Source organism: Carcharodon carcharias, chromosome 15 (assembly GCF_017639515.1).
Source record: "Carcharodon carcharias isolate sCarCar2 chromosome 15, sCarCar2.pri, whole genome shotgun sequence".
Taxonomy (NCBI): Eukaryota; Metazoa; Chordata; class Chondrichthyes; order Lamniformes; family Lamnidae; genus Carcharodon; species Carcharodon carcharias.
Window position 1 is genome coordinate 109,768,747 of NC_054481.1, and position 17,140 is coordinate 109,785,886.

The following is a 17,140-nucleotide window of genomic DNA, read 5'->3' on the forward strand; positions in this document are numbered from 1 at the left end:
TTGCAGTCTTCATAGCGTCTGGTTGCTTTGCAGAGTCCCTGTCACAGACACACCCGGTGTCTGGGATTGTTTTCATATAATTAATAATTACTCACTTTTCCAGAACTGCTTCATCCAATTCATGGTCGCAGGGAACCAGAGCCTATCCCGACAGGATAGGCACTAGGAGGGGTACACCCAGGACAGGATGCCAGTCCATCACAGGGCACACACTCACATTAGGGGACAACAGCCAATCCATCTAACCAGCACGATTTTGGACAGTGGGAGGAAACTGGAACACCTGGCAGAAACCCACACAGACATGGGGAGGATATGCAAACTCCAAACAGACAAACACCCAAGGTCAGGGGAGGGAATCTGCCACCTTTACCTGGTCTGGCTACATGCGACTCCAGGTCCACAGCAATGTGGTTGATTCTTAACTGCCCTCCGGAATGGTCCAGCAAGCCACCCAGTTATATCAAACCGCTGCAGAAAAAAAAAACGCACTGTGGGCTCACCCACAACATATGGACTGCAGCGGCTCACCGCCTCTATTTCAGTTACGGATGGGCAATAAATGCTGCCCTTACCTGCGATTCTCACATCCTACGAATGAATAAAAAAAAACTCCAGCCTGCAATTATTATTACAAAAAAAATCTGCGAAGTTAGCTAAGAGCAGCCTGACTGACGATCACTCACAGTTATTGGTTTCTGTGTTTCTTTCCCTCTCTCTCACATTCAACCCCCACCTACACATCTCTAGTCTCACTTTGTTAAAGCACCATCTGCGTTTAAATCGTCAATCCCTTCGCAGGACTCCGTCAGGCTCCTAATACACTTTTCCTTTAATTATTTTCAAATTTCCCAGATCTGATTCTTTTCTCGGAAACTATCTTTAAGCACTCTTCAGATAACTCGCGGCTGAAGCTACTGAGTGACCCCCCCCCCGGGCCAGCCCCGCCCCGGACTTTGAGTCTTGTTTCAGTTTCCGAGAGAAGTGAGCACTTTGAACCCGGACTGTTTCTCGGACCCATTCCCCGAGTTCTGGCTCTCGGTCAGCTTTTGTCCCTTCAACCGGTGCCCCTGCCCCAGGTTAACATGAGCTCCGCGCTCCTTCTGTGCCTGCTCCTGCGTCTGAGCTCCGCAGTGCTGTCCGGGATCGCGACCCAGAAGGTGGGTGTTTATTGCCTTAAACAGGGACACGGGGTTTGGGAGGGGGGCGGGAATGTGAGAGAGATAGACAGATGGGGGCAGAGGGAGGATAGTGGAGAGAGAGGATAAATGAGGGGGACGGAATCAGAGAAGACAGAGAGAATTGGAGAGAACGTTTTAACAAACAGTTCATGGGGGACAGGGAAATGAAGGAAACATATCGAACAAGAGAGCAGAATATGAGGCTTTCCGCGGTCGATTGGACGGGTAGAGTCCAGTCATTTTATGGGTTAAGGACAATGAATTGAAGTCCCTGTCCCGTGTACCACCCGCAGTGTACTGTGTCCAACGGCCTCTGTCCAGTATACAACCTACAGTGTCCCCCACCCAGGGTACTGCTCACAGTGCCCCCCACCCAACCTGGTGTACCGCTCACATTGTCCCTTGTTCAATATACCACTTGCAGCATCCTCTGCCCAGCGTACTACCCACAGTATCCCAACCTGATGTATCATCTCGGGTGTCTCCTGTCCAGTGTAACACCTGCAGTGTACACTGTCCAATGTCCTCCAGTCCAGTGTACCACCCCAGGTGTCCCCTGTCCAGTATAATATCTACAATTCTCCCTGTGCAATGTACCAGTTACAGTAAACCACCTGCAAAATGCCTGGGCTGTGTTAAATTAAGGGGAGACGTTGACATGGTGGTAATGTCACTGGACCAGTAATCCAGAAGCCCAGGCTAATGTTCTGGGGACAGGGGTTCAAATCCCACCATGGCAGCTGATGGTATTTAAATTCAATTAATAATCTGGAATTGAAAAGCTAGTCTCAGTAGGGGTGACCATGAAACCAATGCTAATTGTCATTAAAAAACTGATCTGGTTCACTAAAGCCCTTTAGGGAAGGAAATCTGCCATCCTTACCTGGTCCCTTAACTGCCTTCTGAAATGGTGTGGCAAGCCATTCAGTTCAAGGGCAATTAGGGATGGGAAACAAATGCTGGCCTTGCCAGCAATGCCCACATCCCATGAAAGAATTTAAAAAATCGCAGATGCTTGGTGACATTCAGTTGGACCCAGATTCCACCCTCAGAGCCACTGTTGCTGCGACACCTGGAAGCCTGTAAATAGCTTCCAGATGCCTGAGAGTTTGTCACCTTCCAAGGTATCTCTGGATGTCCATCCAGACAAGAAAGGGCCAAAGCATGTTGCCTAGTGCCCTACCGTCCCTCAGGAAGGGATGGGAACAGAATATTTAAAGAACCTTGTGAGGAGGGTGCTTACACAGAACTGGAATTTCTAAAATGCAAATTCTGGCTGATGTAGTACATGTGCTTTTGAATTTTTCATTTGTGGTTTGAATTCAGAGTGGGTCAATGACCTTTTGGTAAAAAAAAAATACCCGGGTGGTTAAAGTGGACTTGATTAGACCAGTAGGTGCCTAAATGTCATCTCCAGTCTGTGTTGTATTAGCCGATCTCTCAACCAGGTTAGAGTAGAGAAAGAAGAAGAATGCTGAGAACCTGCTCCACATTTCTAGCTCACTGGAAGTATGCTCAGATTTTGCTCGAGGACCAGGAATAGGCTTGATGCAAAACCCCTGCAGCAGAATTTCCAACTAACACACAGTAGAGTAGGGAAACCAGAACCTATGGTTGGAATGCTGGGGAGAGGGGACCTCAGAGGAAGTAAACAGCTTCAGGAGGGGTGGGGTTGGTTTATGGAGAAATTTTTCTGGTAGTGGAGGGTGAGGGGGTGGAGGGGGGGAAAGGAAGGGGTGGTCCCACGTGACATTGGTGAAAGAAAAGTTTATCCCAGGCCCCTGTTCATAGTTTATTCCAGGCCCCTGTTCAATGAAAGTTACTGATATTCTGACGAAACTTAATTCCTAGTGGTTGATGCAAAATGAGACAATATGACACATTTGGGCCCAGTACCAGCCTATCATTGGTTATCTATGGGCAGGAACCTCATGTTGCCCCATATCAGTACAGCATTAGAGAATGCTCATTGGCTGGAGGACTACAGGGGAGATGAAGCTCAAACCCTCAGCACCCCCTGGAATAAATTAGCCAATCTCAACTATGATGGCAAAAGGGCTGCTACAATTTGCCTTGGTGCCCCAGGGTTCTTGGGGGATAATTAGTCAGGTTTCCCAGTGCTAATCACAATCCAGTGACTCCTCCTGGAAGATGGATCTATCTCTGGTGGCCTATTGAATGAGGTATTCAGAATCTAAGTGACTGGCACTTGTGAGCTGAACAATGTGTCAGCAGGATCTGGGTTATTAGGGACTTTTGTCACTGCATGTGACGCTGTGTGCTTTGCTTGTTCAATATTCAGCAACAGTAAAGGATGGTGATGCATACAGGAAGAAATCAATGCAACATTCCTGCCTGTGCTTGACATTTGACATGTGACATGTGATAGCTTGGTTTTCATGTCCTAACCTGCCTTGGGAGAGAAACCTGTGGGTCCCACAGTCTCACACACACTACCTTTTCTGTGGTTTCAAGGATAATCTGTATTTCCTGTTTACAATTGCTGGAAATTTTGCAATGTTGGATGGCTTGCTGTGAGCTATCAGCCCATTTATATATTTCTCAAAGGAGCTCCCTTGCTTTCAGGCTCTCATTTTAGCACTCTGCTAACACTGCCCCATAACTAGCCAGAAGGAGGCACCTAAGAATAATGCTGTTAATCTCAACTTTGCCTTCCTCCTCCATTCCAATAGCCAAGCCATTTTTCCAGCACACAGTGGTTATCGTCAGAAAGCTAAGGAATTGCCACCAGTGTATTGACATGAGCCCCATATGAGAGTCGGCACTTTCAGAGGAGGAAGAGAGAATGTTGAGAGATGGTAACAGTAATCTCTATGGCGACTGGGCCAGGCTGACAGAGTGCAGGAAATGACCTAGATATTGCAAAATAGAAATGATCTGAATAACTGGGGGACTGTCTGTCTTTCTTTGTCACTATCTCTCTTTTCACATCTCTTTGTCACTATGTCTCTTCTCACTTCTCTCTGTCTCCCTCCATCATTATGCCTCTCTCTGCCTTTCTCTTGTGATTCTCTGTCTGTGGGTCTCTCTCTCTCTCTGTTTCGCTCTCTTTCCATATCTCTCTCTCTTCCCACTTGTTTCTCTCTCTTTTCCTGTATTTCTTTCCCTTGGTTTCTCTCCCTTCGTATCTGTGTGTATGTATATATCATCTCTCCCTAACTGACTAGCTCCCTATTTACTTCTATTTCCATATCTATCCTATCTCTGTCTATCTCTCTCTCTCTCTCCCCACCTCATTGGAACATAGGAACCAGAGTAGACCATTTAGTCCCTCAATCTTATTCTGATGTTCAGTTAACACATGGCTGACCTGTACCTCAACTCCATTTACCTGTCCTTGCTCCACATCCCTCCATGTTTTTACCTAACTAACTTTTAGTAATACCTGTACCTGGACACCAAAATGTTCTTGATCTTCCGGAGTTCCAAATCTCTCCCCATGAAAAGAATATTCTAAATTGTCTTTCTCGGCTCCCAAAATAGTTGACCAAGCATCACCTCACATTGAATTCGACCTGTCATAGCTTAATCTGTTTGTCCCATTGTGACTTCTTGTTCCCATCCCGTTACTTGCAGTGTCACCTAGCAACATAAGCACATAAAAAATAAGAGCAGAAATAGACCACATTTAGCGTCTTCTGCAAATTTTGATGGATAACTCTCTATTCCTCAGTCAAGTCATTAATAAGTATAGTAAAAGTGACTGTTTCTATGCTGAATTACCCACCCCATGCCTGTGTCTGTACTGGATTACCCAACCCGTATCTGTGTCTGTACTGAACTACCCACCCTGTGCCTGTCTGTACTGGACAACCCACCTTGTCCCTGTCTGTACTGGACAACCCATCCTGTGCTTGTCTGTACTGAACTACCCACCATGTGCCTGTCTGTACTGGACAACCCACCTTGTCCCTGTCTGTACTGGACAACCCATCCTGTGCTTGTCTGTACTGAACTACCCACCATGTGCCTGTCTGTACTGAACTATCCACCTTGTGCCTGTCTGTACTGAACTACCCACCTTGTGCTCGCCGTACTGAACTACCCAACCTGTGCCTGCCCATACTGGATTACTCACCCTGTGTCTGCCCGTACTGGATTACCCACCCTGTGCCTGTCCGTACTGGTTGAGCTGCCCTGTGTCTGCATCCGTAAGGACTCCCCTGCCCTGCATCCATATCGGCACTGGATTACCCAGTCTGTGTCTGCATCTATACTGCCCTTGAGTCACTGACCTCCTGATGCCCCAAAGCCTGTCCACCATCTACAACACTCGCTCCCTCCATTACCGATGCACTGTAGCAGCAGTGTGTACCATCTACAAGATGCACTGCAGAAACTTACCAAGGCTCCTCCGATAGCACCTGCCAAACTTGTGACCTCTACCATCTAGAAGGACAAGGGCAGCAGGTGCATGGGAACATCACCATCTGCAGGCCCCATTCCAAGTCACGCACCCCCTTGACTTGGAACGATATCACCGTTCCTTGACTGTCGCTGGGTCAAAATCCTGGAACTGCCTCCCTAACAGCACTGTGGGTCTACCTGCAGCACATGGACTGCAGCGGTTCAAGGCGGCAGCTCACCACTGCCTTCTCGAGGGCAATCAAAATGCTAGCTTGCAATGCCCACATCCCATGAAAGAATTAAAAATGCTGGATTTTCCAGCCTGTGTCTATGCCTATACAGGTTTACTCACCCAATGTTTATGTTTATAAAGGTTTACTCACCCCGTGTTTGTGTCTGTGCAGGTTTTCTCACCCCGTGTTTGTGTCAGTACAGGTTTTCTCACCCCATGTTTGTGTCAGTACAGTTTTTCTCACCCTGTGTTTGTGTCAGTACAGGTTTACTCACCCTGTGTTTATGTTTATAAAGATTTAGTCACCCTGTGTTTGTGTCAGTACAGGTTTACTCACCCTGTGTTTGTGTCAGTACAGGTTTACTCACCCTGTGTTTGTGGCAGTACAGGTTTACTCACCCCGTGTTTGTGTCAGTACAGGTTTACTCACCCCGTGTTTGTGTCAGTGCAGGTTTACTCACCCCGTGTTTGTGTCAGTGCAGGTTTACTCACCCCATGTTTGTGTCAGTACAGGTTTACTCACCCCATGTTTGTGTCAGTACAGGTTTACTCACCCCATGTTTGTGTCAGTACAGGTTTACTCACCCTGTGTTTGTGTCAGTACAGTTTTTCTCACCCCGTGTTTGTGTCAGTGCAGGTTTACTCACCCTGTGTTTATGTTTATAAAGGTTTAGTGTTTATAAAGGTTTAGTCACCCTGTGTTTGTGTCAGTGCAGGTTTACTTACTCCATGTTTGTATCAGTACAGGTTTACTCACCCCGTGTTTGTGTCAGTACAGGTTTACTCACCCGTGTTTGTGTCAGTACAGGTTTACTCACCCTGTGTTTGTGTCTGTACAGGTTTACTCACCCCGTGTTTGTGTCTGTACAGGTTTACTCACCCTGTGTTTGTGTCTGTACAGGTTTACTCACCCTGTGTTTGTGTCTATACAGATGTACCTGCCCTATAAGAGCAATTTGTTGACTTGCCTGAATACAACCACAGAATACTTCAATAGCAAAATACACATGTGCTGCAGCAGGTGTCCCCCAGGTAAGTTTCTTTCCTTTACAATGTCTACCACAAGCGCAAAATCTATCTCCCTCTAAATCTCAATTACACTATTAATGTCATTCACAATTTATCTTGCTTCGTTCACATTTAATTCCCCTGAATTTTATGTTGAGGGTTGAGGTGTTTATGGAGAAATTATTTTCTCTGGTGAGGAAGTTGGAAGGGGATATAGTCTTAGAAAGACAGCTAAAGTGAAAATCGTGAGGAAACCTTTTTCATACAAAGGCTATTTGAATTTATAACTCTCTCCTCCAAAAGGGTGTGACTGCTGAGGACCAATGGTGCTTACAAGGCTGAGGTGAATAGATGTTTGTTGAATAAGGGTATCAAAGGATATGGGGCAAAGGCAGATAAATGGAGTTATGGCACAGATCAGTCACGATCTAATTAAATGGCAGCTTAGGGTTGGCAGAGCTGAGGTGCCTCCTCATGTCCTTATTTTCGCTCCCCCTCCCTCTTACTCTCTGTTCTCGTTCTGTCTCATTGTCTCTGTCTGCTTCTGTCTCTCGCTATATCTCTCTTACTGTCTTTGTCTATTCCTCTGTTTGTCTCTCTCACTGTCCATCTCTCAGTTGTTATTTGAGTCCACAGATGGGACAAGCATCCATGCTTGGGCAGAGCCATGCTCAGTTGCTTTGTGGAGTGTGGTTGCTCTAGGTGCAGCTGCCTAGTCAATGAATGGTTACATTCACTCACTGCCAGACTCCCAGAGAGAGTGCTTTATGGGGTGGTGGGGGTTAAGAGAAACTTCTGCCTTTGGTCTTGAGAGAACGCATTTGGTGAAATGTGGGGTTATTCTGTCCAGTAACATGGGGCGTTAGAGGTGTAACCTTGGCAGTTTTTACAAGGAGCAAGTTTCATTTGAGCCACAATGTTTGTTGATGTTAAATCTTTGATGGAATAAAATCTGGAAACCCACACACTGGGGTTTGTGCAATGGGAAGTGGTGGAGATAGGAAGTGTGATAACAGCACATTGAACATTCAGAAGTCAAATCGGTGATGCTTTCTTGTCCTGACTTGCATCACATGGCTCAGAAAATGTGAAAAAATAACTGTCTCATCTGATTACCAAGGAAACCAAACCATTTTGCTGACTTTACATTTGAGGTCAGTGCGTAAGTGAGAGACTGCATTAAGATCATGAACAGTATCTGGGCAATGAGAGATTAGTGCATGCAAACGAGACCTCAGACTTAGTGACTCCGTGGAACTGTAAACAAAACTCGGATACAATGTTCTGGCCAGATTAGGAGGGCAAGCACAAGGTCAGGCAATTCTTCCATAACACATTGCATTAAAATCCTGTATAGAGCCTTTAGGGAGCTGGTTTTACAAAAATAAAGAACATGCTTCTCACCTATCCACTTATGTCTAACCCTCCACATTCACTCAATTGTTCCAAAAGGGAAGAGGTTTAGGATCAAATCTTGGAGAGAACGAAGTTATACAGGGTTTATAACTTCATTTACTTAACTAACTCCAGCCCCAAAATCCCACCCCTGCCCCAAGATATCCTGTCATCCTGAGAAACAGAACCATAAAGGAGCAGAAACGATAATTGAGATGGTTCAGTAGATTACCTCACTTTACCCGGATGCCAGTCTGTTAACCATTCTGCTCTCACGGTTTCACATGTGCACCAGCTTGGATCTAATCGAAGCTCTAATTAACACCCTGAGCTCTTCAGCATCCCAAATATCCTCCAGGCAGTAATAGGACTGCAGTGTGAAGACCTCCATGGTCGATTAGCCTGTTGACGCTATGCTTGGGGTGGAATTTTCTGTGTCCACTGGCATTAGACGTCATGGCTGGAAAACCAAAAATCGGTTTCATGACGTTCGTCTGCTCTGCCCGTCAATGGCAGGCCTCGTTTCCCACCGCCGCATATCAGGAACTTTGTTGTAATACATCTGCACATCATTATAAGCCCAGCTCATCAGAATCATCCCCCAATGCTGGATCACTCGAGCAATCACGCTGACGTGTTTCACAACTGTACGTAACCGATGGGCGCCTCGTGAGCTGCACTTGGCTTGGGACTTCGAGGTTTGTTTGCCTGCTTGGCTTGGGGCAGCACTTGCGGTCATCAGCACCAGGCTTCGCAGGCTGCACCACACCAATTTTAGGGGGGCTCATGAGCAGGTTCCTATCTACCAGACCAGCCGTAAAGCAGGGGTGGTTTTTCAACAGCCGCAGGGCGAGGGCTTGCTTGGGGAAAGGGGAGAAGTGGCCTCAGGCAAGGGAAGAAGCTGCAGGGCTAGAGTAGTACTGGGGAAAGAGGGTAAGCTGGGGGTGTGTGTGGGGCACATGTTGATCTGTGCAAGTGGCCTCAAGATGGTGAGGACGCAGTCTCCAGAGGAGATGAGGCCAGATTGAGATGTGAGGGTGTGTGTGTGAGTGCTGATGTCCCTTGAGTTGGCAGTGAGTAAGATGCCAGTTAATGTGTGATGGGCTTGTGAGTGTGTGAGTTTAGAGTGACGAAATGATTGCCTTACCCTGGCAGCACAGGTGAGATAATTCATCTTCTTTCTGCACTGGATGGCCAACCTCTTCTGTGCAGCATTGGCACTGACCACGACTGCCACCGCCTCCCAAGCTGGAGGGGTGAGATTGCTGGACCTTTGGTGGCCAGACAGGGGTGGAGGACATTACGGGGGGCCTTCAAAAGGCATTCCAGTGACAGGTCACTGAACCCTTCTTGGCTTTCAGGGCCATGTCTTCTCTGGAGCAGTCCCTGGCTGCAGCATTGAGAACTGTGTGGGTGGCTGAAGTTCAGATATGGCTCCCAGAGTGAGGGAACTGAGGTAACGATGTGGTGGGCAATTTAGAGGCCGCCTGCTAGCGAGATGGCGCGTTTCATGTGGCTGCATAATTTGAGGCAGGATTGGGATGATACCGTGTGAAAAGCGCCATTGCGGCCATCGGGTAAGACGCCCCTTTTCCTTCCTGCTATGGCGGTTAGTGCAAATTGGGGACGATTCTGACCTTAGGCTGCCACAAGAACCTGGGCCAAGTACAGGAGGCATCGCGCTTCTGTGGAACCCAAACCCCAGTGAGAGTCAGCACCTTCAGGAGAGGAGGGGGAGCTGTACCCCAGTGAGAGTCAGCACCTTCAGGAGAGGAGGGAGAGCTGTACCCCAGTGAGGGTCAGCACCTTCAGAAGAGGAGGGGGAGCTGTACCCCAGTGAGGTTCAGCACCTTCAGGAGAGGAGGGGGAGCTGAACCCCAGTGAGAGTCAACACCTTCAGGAGAGGAGGGGGAGCTGTACCCCAGTGAGGGTCAGCACCTTCAGAAGAGGAGGGGGAGCTGTACCCCAGTGAGGTTCAGCACCTTCAGGAGAGGAGGGGGAGCTGAACCCCAGTGAGAGTCAACACCTTCAGGAGAGGAGGGGGAGCTGTACCCCAGTGAGAGTCAGCACCTTCAGGAGAGGAGGGGGAGCTGTACCCCAGTGAGAGTCAGCACCTTCAGGAGAGGAGGGGGAGCTGTACCCCAGTGAGTGTCAGCACCTTCAGGAGAGGAGGGGAAGCTGAACCCCAGTGAGAGTCAGCACCTTCAGGAGAGGAGGGGGAGCTGTACCCCAGTGAGAGTCAGCACCTTCAGGAGAGGAGGGGAGGAAGACTCTATCCCATGAAGCCTGAAGAGGACCAGGGCACAGAAAGCTTCAGGCAGATGAAAGCTGTGTGACCTGGGCTCAATCCAGGAACACTTTGAGAGTGATTTCAGTCTCTGGTTGATATGGGTTTCAAAGGTTTACCTGATTCAGCTAATGGGATTGGTCAGTGTTCCAGAGCAGAAGGGATAAAGAAAATTGCAAAAGCAGGGATGAAGCATCTGAGGGTGACAGCAGAGTGAGGGATAGGGATAGGACCTGGGGCAGAGTGAGGGGTAGGGGGATAGGGCTCAAGGCAGGATGCGGGGTAGAAATGGGCCCGGGGCAGGGAGGGGGCCCATTGGCAGGGGGTGGGGTGGGGAGGGGGCCAATTGGCAGGATGGGGGGTGGGGAGGGGGCCCTCGGCAGGATGCGGGGTGGGGAGGAGGCCCTGGGGAAGATGCAGGGTGGGGAGGGGGCCCTTGGCAGGATGCGGGGTGGGGAGGAGGCCCTGGGGAAGATGCAGGGTGGGGAGGGGGCCCTTGGCAGGATGCGGGGTGGGGAGGAGGCCCTGGGGAAGATGCAGGGTGGGGAGGGGGCCCTTGGCAGGATGCGGGGTGGGGAGGGGGCCCTGGGGCAGATGCAGGGAGGGGGGGCCCTTGGCAGGGGGTGGGGTGGGGAGGAGGCCCTGGGGAAGATGCAGGGTGGGGAGGGGGCCCTCGGCAGGATGCGGGGTGGGGAGGGGGCCCTGGGGCAGATGCAGGGAGGGGGGGCCCATTGGCAGGGGGTGGGGTGGGGAGGAGGCCCTGGGGAAGATGCAGGGTGGGGAGGGGGCTCTTGGCAGGATGCGGGGTGGGGATAGGGCCCTGGGGAGGATGCAGGGTGGGGATGGGGCCCTCGGCATGGTACAGCTTGGGGATAGGAGGATGTGGGCAGAGCTGTGGCCCAGGGCAGTGTGCAGAGTGGGGGTGGGACCCTTGGCAGTGTGTGGGATGGGGCTGAGGCCAGGGCAAAGTACGGGGCTCAGTGTAAGCCTTAGAGCAGGGAGTAGAGGTGGGGTTGGTCCCCATAAGGACTAGATGTGGGGTTGGGTACGATAATTGGAAACCCGGGACAGGTTGAGGGTGGGTGGGTCCAGTGTAGGGTGATAGCGGGAGGGCGGACATGACAGGGTCACTGGGAGAGTAGCTGAGGTAGGAGCCCAACATAAGTTGCAGGAGGTCCAGGGCTCAGTGTGGGACCTAGGGTACAGTGAGTCACTTGAGACAAGAGTTGAAAATAGTTTCATCTGGAACCGAGCCAGTAACTGCTCATTGTCTCTCGGAGGCTGTTCGTTGTACTGATTTCACTGTGTGAGGTAACTGTCAATCTCCCCATGTCACGTTTTCCATTGCTGCCCCTCTCCCCACCCCCACACATCCTGGCTAATTGCACCCACAGTTCACCACATAATAAATTTACTTGTTTTAATTCAGTAAAACATCTTTGTCTTTCGAATCTGAGTCTTGTCCTGAGACAGGGTATGGACAGGGTATGAGGGAAGGAAGAATGCAGTCTATTTTTCTGTTAGAGGAAAATATAGGCATGAAATTTGCGTTAATAATAAGGTTGAGGCTATTAGGGCTTGCTGTTAATACTGTGTAAAACTAACAGGGACTATTGGCATCTGCGCAGCTAAAGGCAAAAATTTGAAGGGTTTTGTCAGTGATGTCCTGCTCCTTCATAGGCTGCTCTGCTGCAGTCTTCACAGATGGAATCAACTAGAAATCACTGATTTGTGGTGAATTTTTAACTATTCACATACTATTCTTGCTGTAAGGACCAATGAAAAGGATAAGCCTTGTTCAACGAGGACTAACTGGGGTTTTAATAGTGTACTAAGTTATTAGTGCTGAACAATCTCCCTGGGTCTGAAAAATTAATTTTACAAGTGTGGAGCCTCATTCCTTCAGAACATTTAAAAATTGCAATTTTTGAAATAAATTATTTACAAAGATTTTGATATTTGCATTTCTCCCTTAAGGCTACGTGTATGTCCCAAACTTTACTCCTGTACAATGACTTAAATGTGATTTATATTTCCTGCACTTTATTTCTCCTTTTGCTACCTATGAAAACTCCTCAACCCGAATGGCTGATCAGCCTGCCTACCCTATTGCTGGATGCCATGGATTCTTGTAGAATGCCCCAAGCTCAATGTGAAGTTGATAAAGTGGAAGCCTGCATTCTATATAAATCTTACTGGCCAGTTTTGTTTAGGTCAGTGGCGAGTAACATTCCTTTGCCATTAACCACAAAATCCAGGTCATTATAGTGGTATGTGGTAATAAAAATATCAATGTGATGCATTACTGCAGCCTGTGAGTTAGAACCCTCTGTACAAGTGGCTGTCTATTATTTTTAAGATATTGGGCAGGTTAAAGGGCTGCTCCAGATCATTGAGGATGTGAGATCCACTAGCATCAGTGATGAGGCTGATCTCATGAGAATAGCTGGAAGTGCAAGTATTGTAATTCAAATTGTGATTTGTGATTTGAATGATTGTAGTTGAGATTTAAGCAATTGTATTTCTGAGAATAATTATCTGATTGGCACAGTGCCACGTCTGGGGTTTAGATAAGAATATTTTTAATGCTTTTTCAAGACCTCCAATCCGCTTGAAATTTGGGAAGTTTCTATTTTCAATCAGACAGGCTGAGATTAGACGAACAAGCTGTGTTTATGGCCCTGGGTTTCAGGTTATATGCGGAGCTCAGGCCTCAGGCTGTACTGCCGCTCTCCACACCCCCACCCCTCCACACCCCCAACCCACAAGCCCAGGCCTCAGATTGTACCCTTTCCCATTCTGAACCTCTGAGCACAGGGTTCTGGCTGTACTCCGAGAACAGGTTCCACCCCAGTGCCCGGTATCTCAAATTGCAGTTGAAACTCGCAGTGACGCTTTTCGCAGAAATTGCCTGCAGGTTTTTTTTCTTGTTCACTTCCTGTAAGAAAGCTGCAGTTTGTGGTGAAGCGCTCAAAGCGAGATTAATCATAGCGCCTCGTGAGTATTCAGGGTGAGAAAGCTCTAACAAACCCTGGAGCATGAAAAAACTCGCAGATTCATCAGGTTCCTTAACCATTTCTGCTCTCTCTCCCTCACGCACATGGATTCAGCTTTGTTTTGCTCATTTCTGTTACTCCTGTTAATAACAGGCTTGCACCCTTGCACTGAAAACTGCCCATAAACAAACATCGAGTCCTTGTGCTGGACACTGTCCAGATACAAGCAAGGGCTAAACACAGATTAATGTTCCCTCTGCACTATTCTATTAAGCAGTCCTGGAATCTCAACTAAACAGCTATTGCCTCAGTGATTCATAGACAGGTCTGGGTAAATCGCATCAACCTCCCACCCTCCCTCTGCTTTTCTTAACCCTGCCTCCAGCTTCCTCTTTCCAACCACCTCCCCACCCCCCCAACCTCTTCAACCACGCCACCCCCCCTAACCTACCCACCCCCCCCCCCCCACCCCCCACCCCCCACCACCGAAGGACCTCTATTTGGTTAACAGGCAGTAAATGTTTCCGAGCAAAGGGATGATTGAACAATGGTCAGGAAATTATGATTGAGGAACTGGAGCCAGAGAGGGTTCAGGGCAAGGACAAGACCCTTGTTAAATCAGAAACTCAGCAGCTGTGTTTATTTTCAAAGAGCCTGAATCAGCCAAATGCCTTTTTGGCAAAAATCATTAACCCTTTCAGGGGTTCTAAAGGGGTGGGGGTGGGGGATAGTCACTTGGTCTATTTTTTCTGAGATTTTGGGGTGAAAGGTCAATGTCCATATTTCAGGCTACTGTCGAGGCTGAGGTGAAAGGTCACTTACTTGTGCATTTTACCCTCAGCGTGAATAGTGAGGTCTGAGAAGCGCCTGGAATTGGACCCCTGAGTTTTACCCATGGCTAATGAGTTTTATTTTATTTCAGGTAAGAAGGCATTAGAGACTTGCACAGAGATGTCAGACACTGTGTGTGAAAACTGTGGGCCGCACCAGTACACTGAACACTGGAACACACTGAGGAAATGCATGGCATGTGAAGCCCACTGCGACAAAGGTATATCATAAAAATCTCTGGTCCATCTCTGACACTTCCCTTTCCTTCCTTGACCTCTCTGTCTCAATTTATGGTGATAGACTGTCCACCAATATCCATTACAAACCTACCGACTCCCACAGCTACCTTGACTACAGCTCCTCACACCCCGCTTCCTGTAAGGACTCCATCCCATTCTCTCAGTTCCTTCGCCTCCATCGCATCTGTTCTGATGATCCCACTTTCAAAAACAGTTCCTCTGGCATGTCTTCCTTCTTCCTTAACCGAGATTTTCCACCCACGGTGGTTGACAGGGCCCTCAACCGTGTCCGGCCCATCTCCCACGCATCGGCCCTCACACCTTCCTCTCCCTCCCAGAAACATGATAGGGTCCCCCTTGTCCTCACTTATCACCCCACCAGCCTCCGCATTCAAAGGATCATCCTCCACCATTTCCGCCAACTCCAGCATGATGCCACCACCAAACACATCCCCCCCGCCCCCCCACCCCCCCAACCCACCTCCGCCCCCCCCGGGCGGCATTCCTCAGGGATCGTTCTCTCTGGGACACCCTGGTCCACTCCTCCTGATAGGTAGCACATCACCCCCTACACCTTAACCCCCTCCCACAGCACCTTCCCATGCAACCGCAGAAGGTGCAACACCTGCCCCTTTACTTCCCCTCTCCTCACTGTCCAAGGGCCCAAACACTCCTTTCAAGTGAAGCAGCATTTCACTTGCACTTCCCTCAATTTTGTTTACTGCATTCGTTGCTCCCAATGCGGTTTCCTGTACATTGGAGAGACCAAACGCAGACTGGGTGACCACTTTGCAGAACACCTTCGGTCTGTCTGCAAGCATTACCCAGACCTCCCTGTTTCAACACACCACCCTGTTCTCATGCCCACATGTCCGTCCTTGGCCTGCTGCAATGTTCCAGTGAAGCTCAAAGCAAACTGGAGGAACAGCACCTCATCCTCCGACTAGGCACTTTACAGCTTTCTGGACTGAACATTGAGTTCAATAATTTTAGATCATGAACTCTCTCCTCCATCCCCACCCCCTTTCCGATCCCCCCCCTTTTTTCCAATAATTTATATAGATTTTTCTTTTCCCACCTATTTCCATTATTTTTAAATGTATTTCCATCCATTGTTTTATCTCTACCTTTTAGCCTTTTTCGATTCCTTCATCCCGCCCCATCCCCAACTAGGGCTATCTGTACCTTGCTCGTCCTGCTTTCTAACCTTAATTAGCACATTCTTTAGATAATATCACCACCTTCAACACCTCTTTGTCCTTTTGTCTGTGACATCTTTTTGTTATCTCCACCTATCACTGCCCCTCTATCCAGCTCTACTTGCCCCACCGTCCCCTTAAACCAGCTTATATTTCACCTCTCTTCTATTTTCACTTAGTTCTGTTGAAGAGTCATTCGGACTCGAAACGTTAACAGTGTCCCTCTCCACAGATGCTGCCAGACCTGCTGAGTTTTTCCAGGTATTTTTGTTTTGGTCGTAAAAATCTGTCCCCTCTCTGAGGGACAGCAGTGGGCCTTCCATTGGCCCTAGTCCCTGGGCTGTAGGGGGAAATCAGCTGGTGAGTGAACTGGTGAACTTGGGCTTGAGATTGGATCAGGCTTAGTGATGTCCTCACAGTTGAATCCCCTGCTGCTGCTACTGACTGTCTGGTTTTCCTGTGAAAAATGATCACTTGCATGAGTTGCTGGAAATATCCAGCGTCCATGGAACTGGACCCAGCCAGAGTCAGATTCTTAAGGAAAGGTGTGGGTGGAGGGAAGCTGGGATATTAAAAATAACACCTTGACTATCCCTGCCCCCATGGCCACTCCCATCCTTCACCCTCAGGGTAAGTACGAATTCCACCATTGACAGTGTTCTCACAAACAGGGCTAAGGGGGTCACCATACAGCAGTTTGACCTCTGACCCTATCCCGATAACATGGAGTCTTTGAGAGAGGGGCCTGGAGCAGGGGGAACAGGTCACTGAGGCGCAGCGGAGACTGTGTACTTGTACCCTGGGAGAGCAACTGAAATGGGTGCCCCCTGAACTCCAACAGGAATGGGGAGGATCAGTCTCTTTGGGGTCAGAGCGTCACTGGGGTAGGTGTCTCACAAAGAGATGGGTAGAACAGAACTTCACTCATCAAGAGACTTCTGTAACAGATGAGAGGTGTCTATTCATGCAACCTCTTTGCACATTCACAAAAGCTCTGTCTGTCAACCAGGGAACCCAGGACCCACAAGCTCACAACCCATCAAACACTAAGCCATAAACCACTGTCCTCCAAACCCTCAACCCCATCAATCCCTGATCCCATCGACCCCCATCCCATAAATCACTGACCCCTGAACCCCCAATCTGGTCAAACTCTACACCATAAACCAATAACCCCTGAGTGATCACCCCCGTCAACCTGTGAATTCACTCCTGCCCTTGAACTGATACTGCAGACATCACTGAGCTCCTTTCTGTACTCTGTCACCATGGGGACAGAAGAGCCAATGGTCTGAGGTTGGGTTTCATCCTGTGACCCTCTGAGTTCGGTTCCCTCATGCCATTTGCTGCATTACCCAGTCACAGCTTGGTCTGTGCACACACTGATTGCCACCTCCACATTTT

General features: G+C 48.8%; 1 protein-coding gene across 3 annotated transcripts in view; it reads left to right on the forward strand.

Annotated features, from left to right (window-relative positions):
• Positions 1 to 987: 987 nt before the first annotated feature.
• Positions 988 to 17,140, forward strand: part of LOC121287959 (tumor necrosis factor receptor superfamily member 1B-like) — a 77,429-nt gene continuing 61,276 nt past the window's right edge. For all 3 annotated transcript variants that reach the window (XM_041206129.1, XM_041206127.1, XM_041206128.1), the window contains exons 1-3: positions 988 to 1,160; positions 6,714 to 6,813; positions 14,390 to 14,518. In XM_041206129.1, the coding sequence (XP_041062063.1) occupies positions 1,086 to 1,160; positions 6,714 to 6,813; positions 14,390 to 14,518 (304 nt within the window). In that variant the 5' untranslated portion in view covers positions 988 to 1,085. The remainder of the gene's footprint in view (positions 1,161 to 6,713; positions 6,814 to 14,389; positions 14,519 to 17,140) is intronic.